This window comes from Orussus abietinus, unplaced genomic scaffold, assembly GCF_000612105.2.
Source record: "Orussus abietinus isolate OABI.00-Male unplaced genomic scaffold, Oabi_2.0 scaffold29, whole genome shotgun sequence".
NCBI lineage: Eukaryota > Metazoa > Arthropoda > Insecta > Hymenoptera > Orussidae > Orussus > Orussus abietinus.
The window spans coordinates 487711-500071 of record NW_019395567.1 but is presented as its reverse complement, the minus strand read 5'-3'; the positions used below and the strand labels follow the sequence as shown (position 1 = coordinate 500071).

Sequence of the window (12361 nt, the reverse complement as noted above, 5' to 3'; positions counted from 1 at the left end):
GCAATTATTCGGGACACCTTTAGGTCGAAAAACGTTCAGGTTTTAGGGGCTATTCAATTTATGGCAAACGTATGTACTATTTTTTTTTAAATTACAGGATACCGAGGAGCAATATTACCTACTATCGACATCCAGACAGTGCTTTACTACAAGGTCTTTATGTGCATTTTATAAATCATCGTTTTAAGAGTCCCTCCACTGTGAAGAAAAAGTTGACCGACTGAAAGCAAAATAAACATTGCTACAACAAAATTCTACGATGAAATATGTCCAAAGAAATGTCAGTAAGAGTGATGAAAATTCGTTTAAATCAACGGTATAAGTTTTCCTTTCAACGGAAATAATTGTTTCTTGCAATTATATATGATTCGGGCAACAATATATATATTTGTTCCAGTCTATTAATCTTTTTTCTCAGTATCCTCTTTATGGCCGACGAGCATTTTTTTTCTTTTTTTTATCAGTGCCTAGGATTGTAAAATCACACGTGCCGTTTACAAATCGCACAAAGATTTCTTCGGATTCCTCCTTTGTCTCGACTCGTTTCGCCATTTCAGCTACGATGAAAAAGCTTTCCCGAACTTTTTTAATAGACTGTTAGTACTAGCGACCCGTGTCAAAGTTCGAATCTCGTTGCCTAAAATGACTCGAGGACTCAAAGATCAAACGAAATTAGCAAATAGACAAGTTTATGGAAATGGATTTTTCCTTGGAGGAATGGCTCGGAGAATATAAGTACGTTCCACGTTTGTCACATTCGAGTCTTTTTCGGATGAATTCGAGTTCTGCGAGGAAGTTTAACCTGACTCGAAAAGGTATAATCAGGAAATTTGGGGAGACAAAATATTATTTTATACGAAATTTAGCTTATCGGATTAACAGATAGTGCAATAGGTGTTTATGTACAATGCACATGCATTGTCTAATTAAATTCATCGGGTGAATTTTCGGCAGATATAGTCCTCTTAGTGCAAAAATGGCATTTGTTATAACTCCAACTTTAAAATATGTATTTCATTTACGTACATTATTTACAATATACACGTGCATATAACATTACAGTTATGCGTTTCCTAAACTGAAAAAAAGATTCGGCGACCCAAAGGAATACTTTGTTAATTTAAAAAATTATTATTTAACTCAAATAAACCTAAATAAATTGTCATTGACTCCGTGGAAATGTTGCATCCAATTTCTTGGAGCTTTTGTTTCAATAAAATGATTATATTTGAAATAGCAAAATATTTCTTTGGTTTAATGAAATTTCTTTTCCTAGTGTACGTCTCGACAATGACCGATTTCTCGATTCTTTAGATTTTTTGCTTCAGTGCAGTAGAAAAGGGGATATTCATTCGACGTCTTCAAAATGGGTACACCTGGAGAACAATCGAGATGCCACGTGAAGATGAATTCGGAGCCCGGGGAGGAGATCGTTATCTCTGGTATCTCCGGCAGATTTCCGGATTCAAGAAACATGAAGATATTCGCGGAGAACCTGAGGAATAAAAAGGACATGATTACCACCTCGCATAATCGGTGGCAGACAGGTAGGTGGATCGTCAACTCTCCATGTCGAGGGATTCCTATTTATTATTTTCATTCATTTCTAGATTGCCCTGACATTCCACAACGGATGGGGAAGATCGAAGGTGTGGAGAAATTCGACCGGCTGTTTTTCGGGGTTCATCCTAAGCAAGCCAATATAATGGACCCAATGGGAAGGATGATTTTGGAGCACGCTTACGAGGCCATTGCCGATTCTGGATTTAACCCCCGCCAACTGGCCGGCTCCAAAACTGGCGTCTTTGTCGGCGTCTGCTTCTCCGACAGCGAGAAGAATTTATTCAACCAGAATTTCCAGGTGTGCTTTAAAGAATAAAAAAATAGATTCAACCGAGTATCGGTTACATTTGGGAATGGATCTCATTACAAGAAGGATTTAACTGTGAGATTAAATTCATCTTGCCGCCGCGCTGGTCTCGCTCGGGAGGAAGAACGCGCGGCGGCCATCTTGGATTGCAGACGTTCGTAAAGCGGGTTAAACAGATATCGAATTAATTCCAAGCACATCGTCACTGTTATCCTCGTTAGCAATATTTTGTCCTTGTAAACAATGTATTATAAGACGGAAATGCATGAGGGGAACTTTTACACGAAGGTAGATTACTGCACTCATAAAATTAGTGGTAATATTTAACGCCATTCTGCCTCAACCTGGCGCTTGTGATTTCAGGAGAATGTTTTCGCTGTAACCGGCACCAGCAGAGGGATGTTGGCTAATAGAGTTTCTTTCGCTTTGGACTTTAATGGACCGAGTTATGCAGTCGATAGTGGATGCAGCTCGAGTTTACTCGCCTTGGAACATGCGTACAGATCCCTGAAGAGTGGAGAATGCGAGGCCGCCATTGTTGCTTCCTCCAATCTCTGCCTCCATCCCAACGTGACGCTCCAGTATTTCCATTTTGGTACCGAGAACCAGTTTTTCAATTTTTTCCCTTTTCCCCAATTAATCTTTTTTCCTTTTTTGCCCTCCACTTAAGGGGATGTGAAAGTGGCATCCGAAGTGTCGGTCGTTTATGAAATTTTTCGTCGAACTGGATGCACCGAACAATTTCAAATTTTACTGCGCGAACCTGGAGGCTGTAAGAGAGATCCTGACACTCGTGAGATTTCATTTTCTCTAAAGAATTTTGAAAATGCCAATAAACAAATTGTTTAAAAATTGAAAATTATCGGTGCCAGGACACTCCTTATGGCCTCTATATTCACATTGTCAAGTTCGAAATGATTCGGTACACCTAGTTTGGAGAAAAATTTCATTAACAAACTCTCTTTGACGCCATTTTGACATCAGCTTAATTCTCTTCGGGGACCAATTTTCCTCGTTTTAGGCGTTTTGTCAGCCGATGGATACTGCAGGCCATTTGACGAGAAAGGAAACGGATATGTTCGTGCAGAAGCGATCGTTGCAGTGTTTCTGCAAAAGGCGAAGGACGCTAGACGCATTTACGCCAATCTTTTATCTGGAAAAGTGAACAGCGACGGATACAAGGAACAAGGAATAACTTTTCCATCCACCGACATGCAGTTTCAACTTTTGAGGGATTTCTACGCACAGTGCAAAGTGCCGCCAACAATGGTGTCCTATGTGGAGGCACATGGCACTGCAACCGAGGTCGGCGATCCACAAGAAGTGAACAGTATCGACAAATTCTTCAGTCCAGGACGTACAACACCCTTAATGATCGGGTCTGTCAAATCCAACATGGGACATGGGGAACCCGCGAGCGGATTGTGCTCCATTGCGAAGGTAGCCATTTTTCTTTCATAAAAGCGTCACATAAATTCACATGTAAAATTATGTACACAATTTTTCATCGATCTGAATGCATCAAAATTAACCATGGAAATTTCCACGTGGTCTAAGGAAGGTGACACCCATGGAATTTCAATTAAAAGTAGGATTTTATTCATTTCAGTCCAGGACCAAGATGGCGTCGTCAATGTATTTTTCATATTTTGTGTTCTGAGCGCTTAAAATCGGGAACGAGGATTTTATGTTTATGCGTTATCTAGTTGATACAGAATATTTTCTTGCAAAGGTGGTGACAGCAATGGAGAGCGGAATCCTTCCTCCGACTTTGCATTTTGAACGTCCCAGGAAAGGATTAACCGCCTTGGAAGAAGGTCGACTTCAGGTGGTGACTGAATGTACTCCTTGGAATGGCGGCTATATTGGAATAAATTCATTCGGGTTTGGAGGAGCGAATGTCCACATTTTGTTGAAGTCTCATGATAAGGAGAAGAAGAACGGCGGTGCTCCTGAAGATGATCTGCCGAGGTTGGTCGCGGTTTCTGGACGCACCGAGGAGGCTGTTCTCACCTTGTTAAATGACGTGAGAACTTGCTTTCGATTTAAATCCCTAAATTAAAAAAAAAAAAAAAACACCAACGACCATTAAGATTGCAGCGCATTTAAACGTAAGAAATGATCGGTATATGTTTAATTGCTGCACAGTACCGAAGTTGGTTCAATCATGTTTTTTCTTCTCAGTGAATCAGGGTAAAAGGCGGAGAATTTATTTTCTTTGGTACTTCCAGGTCGCCAGTCGTCCTGTCGACGTGGAGCACGTCCGACTCCTGCAGGATATCCACTCGACCGATATTCGAGGACATTCGTATCGTGGGTATGTCGTTTTACCATCTCATGGATTATCCGAAAATCCGGTCAAAGAAATTGACCAATGTCTGCAGACAAAACGACCGATATGGTTCATGTTCTCCGGCATGGGCTCGCAGTGGCCAGGAATGGGTAAGATGTAGGGCAAAAAGATTTCATTTAACCGAAGAAATATTTTGCCAATTCAAAGAATAATTATTTCACTCAAATCGACTCGATACAGCATTTCCTCGGAGTTACCACAATTTATTTCGGTTAATTTCAGCGAAGTAATTATTCTTTGAATTAACAGAATATTTCTCTGGTTCAATGAATTTTTTCTATTCAGTATCGAGGGACTAATTAGGATCCAAAATCGATATTCGGTAACTTTAAATCTTCCCTTTCAGGAAAGTCCTTGCTTCGCTTTCCTGTGTTTGCAGAGGCAATAAAAAAATGTGACGCGGCCCTTCGGCCAAAAGGAGTCGACATTTATCACATCCTCACAACCAAGGACGAGAGAATTTTTAATAACATCCTGAATTCCTTCGTTGGAATTGCAGCGGTTCAGGTAAGATCATACAAGTATGTCGCCGATATAAATTATTAGCCTCTCATACATTTCGAGACAGTGCCTTTTGATGGCCTTGTACAAATCGACAGTTTACTAATTTTATATACTAGTCAATTTATTTATCAACTAATTTATTACCGCGTGTACTGGTCTATTAAGGTTTCCGGACCAGTAAAATTGTGATTTATTTCACCAATTGGTTCTCCATGAAATTTATAAGAATTTCACATGAATGATGTATAGAAACTCGGTTGAGTTTCTCGCCAAGTATGTATTTCACGTCTTGATAACATGAAAGGAAATGGAAATTTGTAGATCCAGGGTTCGTGACCGAACAGATTAGTGTACTAAGATTTTTAATTTGCAATTTATGAGAACTCTTGCAGGAGCCTTGAAATGTGTCACAACGTTTCTTTGTAACTTCTCAGATCGGACTTGTGGACATATTGAAACACGTTGGCATCGTTCCTGCCCGATTGATAGGACACTCTTTTGGGGAGCTGGGATGCGCATATGCAGACGAATGTTTCACAGCAGAGCAAATGATCCTCTCAGCCTATTATCGAGGGGTGGTTTCCATCCAAACAGAATTCATGCACGGCGCGATGGCGGTGATCGGCCTCGGCCAGGAAAAACTCCGACCAATGTGTCCTCCAGGCATCGAAATCTCCTGCCACAATTCCGCATACAGTTCGAATATCAGCGGCCCTGCGGAGTCGGTGAAATCGTTCGTAGCAAAATTGCAGGTAATTGCACCGTAATACTATGGGCGAAGTACAAAAAAAAATATATGCCTTCCAGGTGATACAAACATCCCTTAACTCCAGCGAAATTGATTTCGGGAGAATTACGCGAATGAATGAATTATCATTATTCCCCCCTTTTAGGCGGAGAAGATTTTCGTTCGTAGTAAAATTGCAGGTAATTGCACCGTAATACCATGGGCGACGTACAAAAAAAAATATAATATGCCTTCCAGGTCATACAAACATCCCTTAACTCCAGCGAAATTGATTTCCGGAGAATTACGCAAATGAATGAATTATCATTATTTCTCCCTTTTAGGCGGAGAATATTTTCGCGAAGGAAATGGAGGTGAGCAACATCGCCTACCACAGCAGATACGTCGCCGAGGGGGGTCCGAAGCTGCTGAAATTGTTGAAGGGAGTGATACCATCCCCGAAGACTCGATCTGCAAAATGGTTGAGCACTTCCGTGCCCCATGACCAGTGGAGCGCCCCGATGGCTCGACAAAGTTCCGCAGAATATCACACAAATAATTTCGTAAGTCCGGTCCTGTTCGAGGAGGTGCTCTCCCTGGTCCCGAGAGATGCGGTGGTCATCGAGATAGCTCCTCATGGACTCTTCACCGGGATCTTGAAGAAGGCATTGGAGAAGAGCGTGGCCAAGGTCGCTCTGGCCCAGCGCGAACACCAGGAAAACGTGGAATTCTTAACACAGGCCTTAGGAAAATTGTACAACCTCGGGGTTAACTCGAAAGTGGAAAACCTCTACCCTGAGGTCCAGTATCCAGTCAGTCGAGGCACTCCCATGATCTCGCCGTGCATCAGGTGGGTCGATTAAAAAAAATAAAAATGACGCGAAAGTTCTCATTCTTTACACTTTTCTCCAAACTAGGTGTACTGAATCGATTCAAACTTTACAATATAAATATGGAGGCTATAAAGACAGTCCTGTAACTCACGATTCAATTGTCTAAAAATCTATTTATAGATATTTAAAAATGTTGTACATAAAAAATGAAATTTCATGGGTGGCAGAACCTTCCACATAGTCTCCAGATTCACGTTATGAAGATTGAAACGATTCGGTAGGTCCACTTCGGAGAAAAGTTGCATTTTTACCTCGCGACTCCACTTTCGCACTTGTCGAGTCCAAGCTCGACACTTTTTCGATTCTTACTTTAATTCAAGAAGTTGAGTTGTTAGTGTAATTGGCTTTTGCGTGACCAGGTGGGACCATTCCGAGGACTTCTTCGTTATGTCCCAGAAGGTTGAAGAAATGTCTGGCGAACGAACGCTGAACATCTCCTTGAGGAACGAGCAGTACGAGTACATGGATGGACACGTTGTCCAGGGGACGAACCTGCTTCCAGGGGCAGGATTCCTCTTCCTGGTTTGGCAATCTTTCGGAAGCATGCGTGGGAGACTGCACTTCAACATGTCGGTCGTCTTCGAGGACGTTCGATTCGTCCAGGTCGTCACCCTGAGGAAGGACGACACCGTGAAGCTCACGTTGATGGTACAGAAAGGTGCGCTTATCTCCTGACCAACTTTTGTGATATAATTATAAAACCTTATTAAGGTGATATAATTATAAAACCTTATTAAGGTGATATAATTATAAAACTTTTTTTTTCCAACTCGGTGCACCGAATAATATCAAACCTTAACAGTTGATTACGAAGGTCCTAGCAGAAGGTGTTGAACCTCGTGAAATTTAATTTTTTCGAAAAAAGGAATGTCGTATGTACCCTGGACGAGAATCTAAGAAATATGTTTTATTAAGGTGAAGTGAAACATCCTTCAAATCAGTCGATTCGAATACAACACTTTTTTTAAGGGTATTAGACCAAACTGCCCGAAACTTTGACACATCACTCCTGATCATCTAAGAATTGTCCTGACACATTGAAAATTTGGATTTTTCAAACAAATTTTTTAACTCATTCCAGACCAGAACCAAAATGGCGTCGAGCTCTCATATTTCGATCAATATACAATTATCGAAGGCTCTGATATGAGAATCGAAAGGGTCAGGACAATTTTACGAGAATTTAGAACACTCTGGTAATCGATAAACTCGCATTTGAAGGGGATAAAGACAAAAAAAGTGTTGTATGCGCTTCTTTGCTAAAACGATGGTAATACGAGGTCTCGGAGTGAAAATTTAATTGACCTGGAAATCACAGATGGCGCAGGGGGTCCCTCTGCAGTCAATTAGGGCCCCAGAAGGCACGAATCCAGAGGATTTCTGGAGTTTTACTTCGATTTCTTTATAATTATTGTACGAAAACGACAGGTGGAATATGCCATTTGGTACAATACCCAATATAATTCGACCCAGCTGTCAATATAAAAACCAACGTCGGCAACGTAGGCATTTAGAAAAATCTTCTTTATCGACGTTGATCAAATTCCTCGGCGTGTTTCACTTCACCTTAAAGAAATGAAATGAAACGAGGACGTCGAGTCTTTTTTAATGAAATGGAATGAAATTAAATGAAATATCGCAGGATCCGGGAGATTCGAGATCACGGAAAAGGGGTCGGTGATAATAACCGGGTACATCCGCGCCGTGGAAAAGCCTGCCGAAGAGCGAGTGGATCCCTCGAACCTGAAGATCGACGACGACGACGACTTCTGCATGTCGAGCGAAGACATCTACAAGGAGTTCCGGCTTCGAGGATACGAGTACAACGAGCTCTTCCGCAGTTTAAAGCGCGCCACGATCACGGGGACCAAGGGGATCATCTCCTGGGAGAATAATTGGGTCACTTTCATGGACTGCATGTTTCAGTTGGGTCTCTTCCAGATGGACACGAGGTCCTTGTACGTTCCCACGGGGATCCGGAAACTGGTAATCGACACCGAAGCACACCAAAAGGCGATTCAAGAGATGACGGATGAGAAAGGTGAGAAGAATATAATATATATGTAGAACTTATTTATTTTCGAATATTTATTAAAGTTGATGACGATGATTTTCCAGTAATCACGGCATACGTGGACACGGACCTGAAGATCATCATCGCGGGGGGCATCGAAGTCCGAGGCATGTCAGGAATTTCCCTGCCCCGAAGAAAAGAGCCCAGGGAGCCAACTCTTGAAGAGTACAAATTCGTCCCCCACGTGGACGAAGCCGAAACCTCTCTTCAGGATGTGTTTCGCCTGGCCGTCCAGCTGGCTGCAGAAAATCACCCTGACCACCGCGTGAAGATCGTGGAAGTAGTGAACGAGTCCCCGGAAGCCTTGGTGTCTCCCTTCCTGCCCAGCATCCTGGAGGACATCCCTATGCTGCAACCAGAGCTCTTCGTCCTGGCCCCTCCGGAGACGTTCCAGGAAGGCGAGATCCCGGAGAACGTCTCACTAATCGACTTCAGGAAGCTCGTCACGGACGTGAAGGCATTCCTCGTCATCGGGCAGGACCTGCTGCAACGCCAGGACGAAGACCTGAACCTGCTCCTCTCGTCCATGGCGAACACTGGATTCCTGATAACCAGAGAGTCTTCAGGGTCGCAGGACACCTCTTCCAGGATCCGACAACTAGGTCTCGACGTCGTCCTGCGGAAGAGGAGCGGTGGAGAACTCATCCTCCTTCTTCGCAGGAGATTTAACAGCTTGAAGAGGCCTGTCGTGGTTTTCGTCAGGAACGACGAGTTATCCTGGCTCCCGGAACTCCAGCAAGTCCTGAGGGACTCGGAGGAAGAGGATGATGAAGGCAGGATCCTTCTGGTAGGGCAAAGCGACTCGGAAAACGGACTGATGGGGTTGCTGAAGTGCCTCAGAGAGGAACCAGGAGGCGGGAAGGTGAAGGGTGTCCTCATCTACGACCAAGAAGCTCCGGTGTTCTCGCTGGACCATCCTCTCTATGCCGATCAGCTGCAGCTGGACCTGGTGGCGAATGTGCTCATGCCAGGACGAGTCTGGGGCACTTACAGGTACAGGAAAAGAAGGGTTCCACTCCTTGCGGAAGACGACATTGCCAGTGTTCCCAGCGAAATAAAATTTCTCCCATACCTGAGAAATATTCCTGCGAACAAATATAGCTGATATTTAAGATTTAAAATATTTGCTGAAGAGTTTGACATTTTTTATGGTGACCATAAATTATTCCATGCACAGGTACACCACCTTGCCTACGGCGGAGCCTCGCCTTGTGCACCATGCCCGGGTGTTCCAGCTGGCCCAGGGTGACCTGAGGAGTCTACGGTGGCAAGAGGGACCCCTGAAGAGCAGCGGCGACAACGTCGTCCGCGAGGTGTACGCCTCCATCAACTTCCGGGACGTGATGGTGGCGACCGGGAAGATCGGCGTGAGTTACATAACCATCTACGACCGCTTCAAGGACGACCTGTTGGGCTGCGACTACGCAGGCATCGACTCCTCGGGGAAGAGGGTGATGGGGATGCAGCACTGGTCCTTCAGCAACCTCTGCGTAAAAGACAAGTTCTTCATCTGGGACGTCCCCGAGGAATGGAGCCTGGAGGATGCGGTGACGGTGCCCAGCGTCTACGGGACCATGTACCTGGCCCTGTACCTGAAGGCAAGGATCAAGAAGGGCGACAAGGTGCTCATCCACGCCGGCACAGGTGGAGTCGGCCAGGCCGCCATCAACGCCGCCATCTTCGAGGGCTGCGAGGTCTTCACCACGGTGGGCACCCCCGAGAAGAGGGAATTCCTCAGGAAGCACTTCCCCCAGATCCCTGAGAGCCACATCGGCAGCACCAGGGACACCAGCTTCGAGCAGATGGTCCTCCACCTGACGAAAGGAGAGGGCGTCGACGTCGTCCTGAACTCCCTCACCGAGGAGAAGCTCCAAGCCTCGCTGAGGTGCCTGAAGAGGGGAGGCATCTTCCTGGAGATTGGGAAATACGACATGATTCTGAACTCTCCCCTCGGGATGGAGGTTTTCCTCAAGCATGTCAGCTTCCACGGGGTACTCCTCGACACTACGAACAAACTTTGGGAGAAGGAGGCGGTCAAAGAACTCCTGAAGAAGGGGATCAAGGACGGCGTCGTCAAACCTTTGCCCAGGGTCGTGTTCCCGAAGACCGAAGTCGAGGCTGCTCTTCGGTACATGGCCACGGCCAAGCACATCGGGAAGGTCAGGGATCTCTTTTCTTCTTTCTTTCCTTTTTTCAACCAAATGTTGTCGGTCCATTTTGAAACGTTTAACCTTGTCCAGGTTATTCTCCGGATACGAGAGGAAGGAGAGTCCATCGACGACCCTATCCTTGCATATCCTCGCTACAACTGCATCCAGGATCGCAGCTACATCATCCACGGAGGTCTAGGAGGCATGGGGTTGGAATTGGCCGATTTCCTGGTCCTGCGAGGAGCTAGGAACCTGGTGCTCACCTCCAGGAGGGGACTGAAGGAAGGATACCAGCGGTTTCGCGTAGACCTCTGGAGAAGCTACGGGGTCAGGGTGGACATCGTCGTCGGGAAGGACGCCTCGAATCTCCAGGATTGCAGGTCCATCCTGGAGGCTGCGACGCACCTGGGTGCCGTGGACGGAATCTTCAACCTGGCTTTGGTCCTTAGGGACGATCTCCTGAAGAACCTCTCCGTAGAAGCCTTCCAGGACCTTCTCGATGTCAAAGCTGGGAGCACGAAACGGTTCGACGTCCTCTCCAGGGAGATGTGTCCTCATCTTAGGCACTTTGTCGTCTTCTCCTCCATGGCTTCTGGCAGAGGGAACCAGGGCCAAACCAATTATGGGATGGCCAACTCCATTATGGAGAGGATCTGTGAAAGGCGAAAGTATGATGGACTCCCTGCCCTTGCCATTCAATGGGGCCCCATTAGCGATGTTGGACAGGTCTATAGGATGAGTCAAGGACGTAGGGATGCTGTTCATTGCGGCACCTTGATGCAGACCCTGAGGAGCTGCTTTCAGACCTTGGATGGATTTCTGATGCAGGAGAAGACAGTCGTCTCTAGCTTGATCGTCTTCAGGAAACGCACTGCTCCACAGATCACCGACATCGTCACCACGGTTCTTGATATCTTGGGTGAGGATTTCTTCGGGTTCCTTGAATAAGAAGCTGCCCTGGATATACCATTTCCATTCAATTCTTCCTGGGGTCCACCTTTGTCACGACCGGGAATTACTTTTCCTGCGAGTATCTAACAATAAGTAATTATTTCTTTTATCAGGACTGCAGAGCCTGAAGAACGTGAACCACCAGACCTACTTCACCGAGATGGGCATGGACTCGATAATGGCGAACGAGATCAAGCACATCCTGGACAGGGAGTTCCAGGTCGCCCTTACCGTCCAGGAAGTGAAATACCTGAACATCGAGAGCCTCTACAAGATCCAGGAAAAAGCGATGGGGATGGAGAGTAAAGTCTCGCCGAAACCCGAGGACGCTAAGAAAAACAAACTCGAAGAACTCGATCGAGGCGGCCATTTTGTTTCCAATGAAGAGGAATCAATCGATTCCACCTTCCATGGATAATTCCAGTCTCCGGAACAATGTCGAAGTTGGACAAAAAATTAACGGCGAACTTCTGGAATAAACCAAAACTGACAATTTCGAGTGAATTGCCCGATTGAGGAAAATCCAGGAAGCGTTTAACAAGTAGTTACGCGTGTACGCATTTTTCCCCGGAGTGGGAAAATTCCTTAAGGCGTCTGGTAATTTCTTTTTATGACCAAATGTGCACAGGAATCATAAATCCTGGTGCAACGGGATATTCCACGAAGAGTCAGAAATTACTTTATTGCCTTCTCCATAAACTTTTCGAACAGCTATGTACCGTACCGTGATAAACCATATTTACACGTTACAAATGTACTCTTGCAACCAATTAAGTCTACTTATTTTGTTACATAAATCTAGTACTCTGCGGTGTATTTTATGGACGCGTTAATTGTAC

At 45.1% G+C, this 12361-nt stretch overlaps 1 protein-coding gene across 2 annotated transcripts; it reads left to right on the top strand.

Moving 5' to 3' along the window:
* Positions 1–130: 130 nt before the first annotated feature.
* On the top strand, positions 131–12338 carry LOC105699730 (fatty acid synthase). 2 transcript variants are annotated; one of them, XM_012424960.2, is made up of 16 exons: positions 131–815; positions 1329–1547; positions 1611–1861; positions 2234–2465; positions 2892–3310; positions 3603–3896; positions 4102–4312; positions 4570–4730; positions 5162–5479; positions 5799–6304; positions 6707–7005; positions 7990–8388; positions 8466–9414; positions 9599–10580; positions 10662–11490; positions 11636–12338. In XM_012424960.2, the coding sequence occupies exons 2-16, from the start codon at positions 1367–1369 to the stop codon at positions 11938–11940; spliced, it is 6336 nt and encodes a 2111-aa protein (XP_012280383.1). In that variant the 5' UTR covers positions 131–815; positions 1329–1366; the 3' UTR covers positions 11941–12338. The 2 variants fall into 2 exon arrangements, with proteins under 2 accessions (XP_012280383.1, XP_012280372.1); XM_012424949.2 differs by having other exon boundaries at positions 1315–1547.
* The last annotated feature ends 23 nt before the right edge of the window (positions 12339–12361 follow it).